At 41.9% G+C, this 11,583-nt stretch overlaps 1 protein-coding gene across 6 annotated transcripts in view; it reads left to right on the plus strand.

Moving 5' to 3' along the window:
* The window catches only part of IFT46 (intraflagellar transport 46), a 17,819-nt gene extending 15,722 nt beyond the window's left edge, over window positions 1–2,097 (plus strand). For 5 of the 6 annotated variants that reach the window (XM_019647371.1, XM_019647372.1, XM_019647374.1 and 2 more), the window contains 3 exons: window positions 698–758; window positions 1,059–1,144; window positions 1,631–2,097. In XM_019647371.1, coding sequence (XP_019502916.1) covers window positions 698–758; window positions 1,059–1,144; window positions 1,631–1,726 — 243 coding nt within the window. In that variant the 3' untranslated portion in view covers window positions 1,727–2,097. The other variant, XM_019647375.1, reaches the window with a different exon arrangement.
* Window positions 2,098–11,583: the final 9,486 nt, after the last annotated feature.

Raw genomic sequence — 11,583 nt, forward strand, 5'->3', positions numbered from 1 at the left:
AACCGGGGCCCTCTGGCATCCCAAGCCAATTCTTAACCAACAACCAACACGCGCCACTCGGCCCGCCCTTTTTCTTTTTTCTTTTTTAGACAAAGATAAAACCAGATTCTTTTTTTTTATTTTATTTTTTTTATTTTATTGGGTAACAGTGTGTTTTTTCCAGGACCCATCAGCTCCAAGTCAAGTCGTTGTCCTTCAATCTAGTTGTGGAGGGCACAGTTCAGCTCCAAGTCCAGTCACTGTTTTCAATCTAGTGGTGGGGCCACAGCCCACCATCCCTTGCAGGAATCAAACCAGCAACCTTGTTGTTCAGAGCATGCACTCTAACCAACTGAGCCACCCAGCCACCCCAGAGTTGATTTTTTTCCAGCACCTTTCTTCTTAGCCTTCTTCTCCCTGTGTCTTCACATGGTCTTCTCTGTGTGTGATTGTGTCTTAATTTCCTCTTCTTATAAGGATATCAGTCATACTGGATTAGGGTCCACCCTAATTATCTCCTTTTTACTTAATTATCTCCTTTAAGACTATATCTTCAAATACAGTCATGTTCTGAAGTTAGGACTAGGGGTTAGGACTTTAACATATGGATATTGGGGAATACCATTTAGCCCCTAATACGTATGTGTTATACTAGGAACTCTTTCTTCGGAGGGAGAGTTCAGCCTTTTGACTTTGGTCCATCCCATGCCCCTCCTAGGTGAGCCTGCCCACGGCAGAGATTGATTGCAGCCTAGCAAAGTACATTGACATGATCTGCGGTAAGCTCTTTCATCCCTTCCTTGTCTCTGTCTCTGGATAAACACACTGTGGGCTTTTGAAAAGCTTTGTTTACTCTGGGAAGACAGCATCCTAAGTTACAGCCTTCTCTGTAAGCCAGTTGTGCTATTGGCAGCACTCAAGGGTGGCATTTGGGCTTATGTGACTTATTTGCCTGGTATTTTACCCCCAGGGCCATAGTAACACATCCCATCTGGGAGGGGATTGGCTATCCTAAACAGAAATGCTCCATAAGTCCTGGATTTTTGTTTGGTTCTGCTCATGGGAGTTCTTGATTTCAGCCATCCTAGACATCCCTATCTACAAAAGTCGGATTCAGTCCCTCCACTTGCTCTTTTCCCTCTACTCGGAATTCAAGAACTCACAGGTAAGACTAACATTAGAGATTGACATAAGCTGTAGTGAGGGTGGCTGCAGTCTCCACTGTTCTGAGTCTGTTGTGATTGTGTCCTATGACAGTGGGGATGTCTCTGTCTCGAGTTGCCATTACCCTTCTCTGTAATTAAGAGAACTGCAAAACAGGCAGGGGTAGAGCTTTTAAAGGAAGGGAAAGTAGAGGTGATGTGGGCTTTTAGACAAGGTTAGGTAAGGATCTACAGAGGACACTCATTCTTACAGGATAACCAAGTGGCTTAATGAATGTAAGCAGGAAGGAAGGAGTAAAGGGGCTCATTTTTGAAGGAGGTGGGGCAAATTTCTAGCTGTTTTTCAAAGACAACACCAAAGAATTGTTTGGGAAGTGAAATTGGGAGAAAATTGGAGCTTAAAGTGTTGTAAAGAGGTTAGTCTTTGCTAAAATGTAGCACCTAGCATATCCCAGATACTCCATGCTCCCTCTCCTCTTTCCTCACAGCATTTTAAAGCTCTAGCTGAAAGCAAGAAAGCATTCACCCCTCCATCCAACTCTACCTCCCAAGCTGGAGATGCAGAGACTTTAACCTTCAGCTGAGACACCTCCCAGGTCACTTCACTCTGTTTCAAGGCTGAGCAGCCTCCTCTATCTCAGCTGAGAAGAAGAGATTGTTATCAGCCACCTGATGTCCTTGCCTGTGACACAGCTTGTCCTACTACCCTCTCTGCCAGAAAGCACTGCACGTCTTTGTTAAATGACTTCTGCCTGTCCTGATTTCCTTCCCATGGGAATTGTGCATCTCTGCCACTGGGCACTTGAGTTAGAAGAATTGGATTTCTGGGATCCCAGTATGCTCAAGTTAGGAGGAAACTTTAAAAGATGTTCTTTTTCAGGTAGCAATGGAATTATTTTCTTTCATTCTTAAAATTAGTTGGCAAAGATTTTACAAATAAAATACTCATATCTTTGAGGTTATCCTGCTGTTCTTTTTTTTGGGGGGGGGGGTAATAAGCAGTATATAATCTAGCTTCTTTAATTTTATGTACATGAATATAATATATATCAACTTTGTACATGAGATACATACAGTATTTAAACATTTTATTCAACAGATGAGAATTTACAATATAACTGATTAGGAAGCTGTCCATTTAATCTATACTTAGATTAGATCTGTACTTTAACAGGAAAATAATCTAATAGTTTACAATCATAGAAACACTGACATTTAAAACAAGACTATAAAATAATTTACATATATCCTAGAATCTATAGAGAGGAATGATTTGCATTTTGTGGCTGTATGCAATGAATGGCATATTTAAAATATTTAGATAATAAAATATTTTAGAAGCAGTTCATGCAGTGGTCAAAGCAAGGGATGGCCGTTCCTTCAAGATGTCTTCTGTCTTCAACATCAGTAGACATCAGACGCACACTAGGGCAGTACCATAGGAGCACACTAGAACAAGTCTCCAACAATTACACAAGTTGGCATCCTTTCTTCCACAGTACAAGTACAGGTCACAACTTCTCTCAGCTGTGGGAATAGTCAGTTTACACTTAAAGTGATTTACTGTCTGTCCTGGAGTTCTGTGTAATATATCTCTATACCAGGTAACTAACAGAACTTCCTGGTTTTCACAACTTTACTCTGATACTTCAGAATGCTGCCCATGTCCTGTGATATAAACATCCAACGTATCCTGCTCTTCTATAAAATGAAAGAGGAAAGGCAGACTGAGCATAATGCAGAGAGAAGGAACTTGGCCTAGTAATAGACATTAAGTGAATAGCAGTTTAAGCAAATCAACTTTGTGAAACAAAATCAAACACAAGTCCTCCAAGATTGGCAGTAGAGGGGAATCATTTTTCTCCTGGAACTTGTTTTTTCTGGGGGTCTCTCACCAGTTAATGCTGCCTGCCTTACAGGCTCCTTTTCTGGCTAGCTGCAAACTTGCCTGGTTGTGATCTCAGGAAGCCTAGATATTGCAGTAATCAAGGTGAGAGAGAACCGTGCCTTGGATTAGGGTAGGAGTTGAGTTAGTAATAGAGATGGACAGATTCGGGAAACATTTTGGAGGTTATATCAGCCAAGCTCCAGTCAGGAAGTCAGAAACTATGCTAGATACTTCAAGAAAGGGTGTTAAATATGGGAAATTGTTTACAAAAGTGTTGGAAGGGCTGAAGAAACAAAAGAGAATGAAGGGTGCTGAAGGAATGAAAGATTAAAGGGGTGGTATCCACTGTGGGTGCTGGAAGCAAAAGGGGTGCTACAGTGGTCTTGAATGGCTGAGGAGGCTCTGCTGAGGTATGCAGACCCTCACTCCCACTACTAGAGCACCTGAGAGTGATGGCTGCCACGTCCTCTCTCTCACCTCGTATCTTGCTGGTACCTCCCATTGGCAGAAATCAACAGCTGGCAAGGGAATCTGGAAAATCCAGTGAAATAAACCAGAGTATAGAAGGGAGGGTGTGGGGCTGACAGACAACAGATAATTAACCAGTAGCGGTAGAACCAACAAAACTTGATGATAGATTGGATGTCGGGGATGGAAGGAAAGAAATCAAGGATGACTCCCAGGTTTTTTGGCTTGAGGAACTCAATGGATAACGGAGCCAAGTAATCATATGGGATGAAAGTGAGGCAAGAATTGAGTAAAAGGTAACATTACATTAAAATGCTACACCGTCAGCCTAAGATATACACCATCAACATGTAGACAGGAGGGGAATCGTTCCTTACAGACGCTTAAATCAATTATGATGTTCACATTATGCTTCAGTTTGAGGAGCAGGAACATTTGAGCCTCAGGTCTTACTCTGAGACCACATTGGGACTAGGTGCTCTACTCTCAAATGCATCCCATCAATGCTCACATTTAACTCATAAGGAAAAAGGAGGCAAAATGTGATAAGTACTCAAATTCTCCATTAGGTTTTCAGGGAACAATCAGAGTGACTTCTTTGGCTGGAACTGAGACTCAGCATTAATAAATATAGTAGATTCTTGTTAGTCACTGTAGCTATGTTCTATAAAGTCACTGTGAACACTGAATTAGCAAATACTGAACCATTGCTCCTAGGGGAAATACAAGGTTAGAGTCTTGTGTGCCTCTGGTCATAACATTTTTGTCAATAAACCTTGATTCATTGAACTCACAGCCACCAGCACTATAAATCATGCTGCAGTGAGGCTTATCTAACACACTCTCCATAAGGCACCTCACAGCCTTGTTAGACTTAGGAACACCAGACAGCACCTCGGCACTCTCATTGGGGGCCATGTTAAACAGTGAAATCACCACCAACAAGCAAGAAACATGGCATTAAATAGACCTTGAAAAGGGCACTTCTTTACAGCATGACAGCTGAAGCCAGTGGGCAGAATGTCACCTTATTCAGCCTCTGCTTGGAAGGTAGGTGTTGGGCAACTCTAATTTTTCACGGCTCTGAGCACGGTTGCAAATGCGCGTGAAAACACTGCCAGTATTGATTTTTGGATTACAAACAAGTTTTCTTGAGCAAGTGAATTCAGAAATATGGAACCTGCAAATAATGAGGATCAATTGTACTTTCTGCCCAAGTTACTGTTTAATGTGTGGGCCTTTATGCTTTTCTCCCTACGTCAGCACATCCACCGTAACGCTCCAGTGATCATCCTCAGATGGTTTTCATCATGAGCTCCTCTCTCCTCTTCAGTAATCTGTAGTTACCCCCTGTTGGCTAGTTGTTCTAAGGCCTGAGGAAAGATCAGTTAACTTCTATGCCTCAGTTAATGTAGCTATGAATCAGTTATAATAAACAATAACTTCACTCTTAGGCTTGTCTTGTGGGTAAAAACGTGTAAACATTAAGTGCCACAAAATGTGAGCTATAATAATTATATTACTAAGTATACATTTTCAACTTGGCCTTTTAAGACTTTCCATTTGGCTACTCTTTACCTACCCCAAAGTCCTTATTTTCCATCATTCCCAAATGTGAACTGCAAAACAAATATGCTTGCTGTGCTCTACATATGACTCACGAGTTCCCTCTTCTAACTAAACCTTTATGCAGGCTCTTTTCCTTGCTTGAGTGTCCTTCATTCACCTCTGCTGATCCCAGGTTCTCAACACTTCTAAATAAGTAAATATGAAACACAAGTATTTGCATCTTCCTTATTTACTACAACCTTATTTACTAAAGTGACAGTATTGGAATAAAAAAAAAGATATAAATCAGCAAGGACAGGTAGACAGTAAGAAAGAAAATGAAGATAAGCTAGATAGCAAAATTTTAGAAGATAGACAAATGGTAACTGATTTAGTGTGTGTGGGGAAGCCTGTAATTTGACTGCCTATGAAGGAGAGGAACAGAGAAGCTGATAAGAAGTAAGCTATTTGGGCCGGCCGAGTGGCTCAGTTGATTAAGAGTTAGCTTGAGAGCACAAGGTCTGAGCAACAGGGCCGCCGGTTTGATTCCCACATGGGCCAGTGACACTGCACCCTCTACAGCTAAGATTGTGAACAACAGCTTGACCTGGAGCTGGGCTGCCGTGAGTGGCCGGTGATGGCATAGGCTGCAGTGGGCTCCTGTGGGCTGCCGTGAGCTACCATGAGTGGCCGGCAGCCAGTGTGAGTGGGCCGGCAGCTGGTGAGAGAGCTGCCGTGAGCCGCCGTGAGCGGCTGTCCAATGTCTGGTGACCGACTGCCTCAGCCGGGAAGAGCGCAGTGATCATAATACCAACCTGGGCCAGTGAAGCAGCGCCCTCCACAACTAGACTGAAGAACAAAAGGACAAAAAGTTGGCTGCCTCCCTTTCCCAACTCCCCAACACTGTTCCTCTCCTCCCAATTCTCCAATAAAATCTTAAAAACTTGGACTTGATTTGGACTGATGGAACTTTTTTGGTCGTGGAGAATTGGCTGACTTCCATTGTGCACTTTGACGCTTTGTTTCAGGGTCATATTGGTACACCCATGTTTCATCACCAGTGATAACACGGCCCAAAACATCATCTTGCCTCTCCAAAAGGTCTTGGCAAACTTTGACTCTCCTTTGCTTTTGTTCATCAGTGAGCTTCTACGAGACCATTTTTGCACACACCTTTCTCATGCCAAGATTTTCAGTTAAGATTTTCCTGTTTCTTTATCGATGTTTACTTGGTCTGCTATGCTTCTCACAGTCAGCCGATGATTTTGATGCACAATTCAATGAATTTTTGCAATGTTTTCATCAGTTCTGCTTGTTACTGGCCGCCCTGGCCTCTCTTCATCAGTGACACATTCTCTCCCCTCAGAAAAACATTTAATCCATTTGTACACTGCCATTTTCTTCATGGCATTATCCTTATAGATTTAGAGTAACATGTCCTTGATTTCACTTCCACTCTTGCCAAGTTTAACAAGAAGTTTAATGTTTGTTTGTTGCTCTAATTCAAGCTCAGACATCCTCACGACGGCACACAATAACACGCAACAACAATAATGAATGCCGCTCAGCAAGACACCACCACACACCGACATGAACACAGCTGTGAGACACTGATATAACAAAGTTATGAAACTTTACTGAGCTGTTTGTACAGTGTTGCCAATGTAAGCACATGGTGGCAAGCTCGTGAACTTAATGGTCAGACCTCGTATTTTTGATGGCATGTGTGCAGGGTGGGGCTGAAAACAGAAGGATTGGTTGAAGGTTTGTAGAAAGATTGGATCCCCAGAAACGTCCCCATCTATGATGCCCACCTCCTTACCCCAACAGAAGATAGTTACCTTTGAACCAAGGAGGCTCTGGACATGATACCAAGTAACTATGAGGACAGGAATAAGGGGCCATATTTAAAATAAGAGGATATATTAAGGAATGAGCAGTGAGATCCTCAGCCCTCTTTCAGGCTTATACCTCCAAAGCAGATATTAGAAGAGTCTTCTCTTGGGAAATTGATCAGCCAAAGAGAAAAGACCTACAGATACTGACAGTCTTTAAGCAAATATCCAGGTCCCTACCTACCCATCAACTTCCAATCAGCTTTCTGGTATCTCATTCTTGTGTGTGTGCATGCATGCATGTTTGCAACTCTCATTCTTTCTTAAATATGAACATACAGAGATCACCAGACATTTGAAGAAAGCCAGAGAAATAGAGACTAAGACTGAAAGAACAAAATAAATCAGAGAAACAAAGCAGGTAAAAATTTAAAAATGAAATATAATATTCATAGAGCAGTAGTTCTCAAACTTGGTTGCACATTAGAATCAACAGGAGATTTTTTTTAACCCTATCTTCCACCTCTTCCCCTTTGGCAACCATCAACTTATTCTCTGTATCTATGGGTATTTTTCTGTTTTGGTTTATTTATTTTGTTTTTTTAGATTCCACATATAAGTGAGATCATATGTTTATTGTCTTTCTCTGACTTATCTCACTTAGCATAATACCCCCTAGGTCCATTCATGTTGTCTCAAATAGCGAGATTTAATTCTTTTTTAAGGCTGAGTAATATTCCACTGTATACATTTACCACATCTTTTCTTTTCTTTTTTAAAATTGTATTGGGGAACAGTGTGTTTTCAGCTCCAAGTCAAGTTGTTTTCCTTAAATCTTAGTTGTGGAGGGTGAAGCTCAGCTCCAAATCCGGTCACTGTTTTCAATCTAGTTGCGGGGAGGGTGGGGTGGAGGTGGGCGGGGAGGGGTGCAGCCCACCATCTCATGCGGGAGTTGAACCATCAACCTTGTTGTTAAGAGCACACGCTCTAACCAATGGAGCCATCCGGCTGCCCACTGGCAGCTCAGCTAAAGTTGTTGTTTTCAATTTAGTTGTGGAGGGCACAGCTCACTGGCCCATGTGGGAATCAAACCAGCAACCCTGTTGCTTCAGAGCTCATGCTCTAACCAACTGAGCCACCAGGTCACTCCACGTGGGACATTTTCTGGGATAGAACACATATTAGGTCACAAATCAAGTCTCAGTAGATTTAAAAAGACAGATATACAAAGTATCTTCTCAGACCACAATGAAATGAAATCAACAGAAGGAAAACTCAAATATCCACAAATTCATGGAAATTAAACAATACACTCTTCACCAATGGGTCAAAGAAGAAAACACAAGGGAAATTAGAAAATACTTAGGGATAAATGAAAACAAAAATACAACATACCCAAAAGTATAGGATGCAGCGAAAGCAGAGCTTAGAGGGAAATTCAGAGCTACAAATGTGTACATTTTTTTTAAAAAAAGGTCTCAACTAAACAATCTAACTTTACAACCTTAGGAACTAGAAAAAGGACAAACAACCCAAAGTTAGTAGAGAAATGAAATATTAAAGATTAGAGCAAATGAAAATAAAATAGGTATCAGAAAAACAATAAAGAAAATTGACAAAACCAAAAGTTGGTTCTTCAAAACGATTAACAAAACCGCAAAGCCTTCATCCAAGTTGTCTAAGAAAAAAAAAAGAAAACTCAAACAACTAAAATCAGAAATGAAAGTGTGGGGCCAGCTGAGTGGCTCATTGGTTAAGAGTTGGCTTGGTTGTGTGAGCTCTGAGCAGCAGGGTCGCCAGTTCGGATCCCACATGGGCCAGTGATGCTGCGCCTTCTACAGCTAAGATGGTGAACAACAGCTCGAACTGGAGCTGGGCTGCCGTGAGACTCTGGCGATGGTGTAGGCTGCAATGGGGCTGCAGTGGGCTGCTGTGAGCTACCGTGAGTGGCCTGCAGCCAGAGTGAGTGGCCGGCAGCTGGTGTGAGCTGCCGTGAGCCGCTGTGAGTGGCTGTTCAATGGCCGGCGACCCATCTGCCTCACCCGGGAAGAGCATAGTGATCATAATACCAACATGAGCCAGTGAAGCAGTATCCTCCACAACTAGACTGAAGAACCAAAGGACAGCAACTTGTCTGTTCCCCTTCCCTGATTTCCCAACACTGTTCCCTTACCCCAATTCCCCAATAAAATCTTTAAAAAAAAACAGAAAAGAAAAAAAAAAAAGAAAGTGGGGATATTACTACCAGTTCTGCAGAAATAAAAAGGATTAGAGAGTATATGAACAATTGTAGCCAACAAATTGGATAACCTAGATAAGACGACAAATTCCTAGAAACACAAAACCTACCAAGACTGATGAAGTAGAAATTTGAAAGACCTGTAAGTAGTAAGGAGATTGAATCAGTAATCAAAATTTAAAAACAAAGTAAAATATACATAAAATGAAATTTACCATTTGACCACTTTTAAGTGTACAGTGCAGTGGCATTAAGTACGTTTACACTGATGTGCAACCATCACCACTATCCAGCTTCAGAACTTTTTTGTTATCCTAAATTGAAACTGTAGCTATTAAACAATAACTCCTGCCTCTCCCTACCCCTCCATCCAGCTCCTGACAACTTCTATCTTCTGTCTCCAGAATTTGCCTATTCTAGGTACCACATAAATGGAATCATACAAGATTTGTCTTTTGGTATCTGGCTTATTTCACTTTGCATAATGTTGTCAGGTTCATCCATGTTGCAGCATATGTCAGAATTTCTTTGTTTTTTATTTTTATTTTATTTTAAAAAATATTTTATTGGGGAATTGGGGGAGAACAGTGTTGGGGAATTGGAGAAGACCAGCCAGGTTGTTGTTCTTCAATCTTTGTTGTGGAGGGCGCCAGTTGCCATCTGGCTTCCTGTCGGCAGCTTGTGGTCTCTAAACTCAAGGTGCTGTGTTACAATCTTAGTTGCAGGTGGGCATAGCCACCATCCCATGCGGGAGTGGAACCAGCATCCTTGTTGTTAAGAGCACACGTTCTATCCACTGAGCCATCCAGGCGGCAGCTCAGCTCAAGGTGCCGAGTTCAGTCTTAGTTGTGGGCGGATATAGCCCACCATTGAACAGGTAATCTTGTTGTTGCACCAGTTGAGCTATCCTGCCACCTGTTGGTAGCTCAGCAACAGCTTAGCTCAGGTGCAGCGTCACTGGCCCATGTGAGAATCGAACCGGCAGCCCTGTTGCTCACAGCTCGCGTTCTTAAGCCAACTCTTAACCAACTAAGCCACTTGGCCGGGCCCAGAATTTCTTTCCTTTTTAAAAGGCTGAATAATATTCCATTGTATGTATATACTACATTTTCTTTATCCATTCACCTGTTAATGTACATTTGGGTTGTGTCCACCTTTTGGCTATTGTAAATAATGCTATTAGTATTGGTGTACAAACAACTCTTCAAGTCCCTGATTTCAATACTTTTGGGAATAAATCTAGAAGTAAAATTGCTCAATCATTTGGTTTAACGTTTTGAGAAACTGCCATACTGTCTTCCACAGTGTCTGCACCATTTTACATACCGACCAGCAATGCACAAAGTTGAACATTAATTTTCATAAGTTCTTATTAAACAGTCTATTGTGTCTGTAGATTTGCCTGTTTTGGGAATTTGATATAAATGGAGTCATAATACACGTGCTCTTTTGGGTTTGGCTTCCTTCATTTAGCATAATGTTTTCAAGGTTCGTCCATGTTATAATTTGATGGGCTTTGACCTGCATAATGAGCAGGGTTTTTTTAATCTGCATTTTCTCAGAAAGTTAACTTTTGTCACATTCTCCAAGGAGTGTGTGACTCAACGACGGTACAAGAAATCTCTGATCTAAGGGCCGTGTATAGAGAATTGGGACACTAGTTTGAAAGCCCACTCCTTAGCAAACACTAGCAAGGATGAGAGATTTGTCAGAGAGCAAATCTTTCTGCTAAAGTAAGACCTTGAATTCAGCTGAGAGGAAAGCATGAAGGACTTAGCCTTACCAAAGAACCGTCAAGGAAGGGGCCCTAGGACCTCCCAAAGGGAATAGTGAAGAAGGTCAACAGAATTGACAGGTCACCCTGGTTGCTCAAAGTTCTGGAGCCATAAAGGAGCTACAAACAAAATCAGCAGAGGTTGGAACTAAGTTCCTCTCAGGAGGCTGGGGCAGCCTTAGCCATTCGCCTGGAGGAAAATATTGAACAAAAAGAGAGGCGAGAAAAGGACATGGCTTGGAAAACCCAGAGCTAGGCAAGCCAAGCCAATCTGTCACTAAAAAAGGTAGACTTAAATCTGTCCTCATGATCCCCCAGAAATTTGTTGTTGTTGTTGCTGTTGAGAAAATCACAGCCTAGTCTGAGCCTTTGGTACCCTTGGTCAGGGCAAAGGGGTTCAGTGTGGCTTAGCGGCAGTCCCGAGGGAGGAGAGTCTGCCAAGTGATATCGATCAAGGTAGGTGTATGATCCCCACTGGCACTCTCGAAATAGAAAATGCTATCCCACCCCTGGGAACAGTGTAGTTAAAGAAACAATATTACTTATTTTTAAAAATAAAGACCTAAAGCAAATAAAGTGTTAAGATTCAACAGAGTTGAGTGGTGGGTACACAGGTATTCGCTGTATTTTCTCTACTGTGTGATTTAAAGATCTCATTAAGAAACATATTTGAAGGAATGAAACACATG

The sequence above is a fragment of the Hipposideros armiger genome, unplaced genomic scaffold (genome assembly GCF_001890085.2).
Source record: "Hipposideros armiger isolate ML-2016 unplaced genomic scaffold, ASM189008v1 scaffold_111, whole genome shotgun sequence".
NCBI classification, from domain to species: domain Eukaryota; kingdom Metazoa; phylum Chordata; class Mammalia; order Chiroptera; family Hipposideridae; genus Hipposideros; species Hipposideros armiger.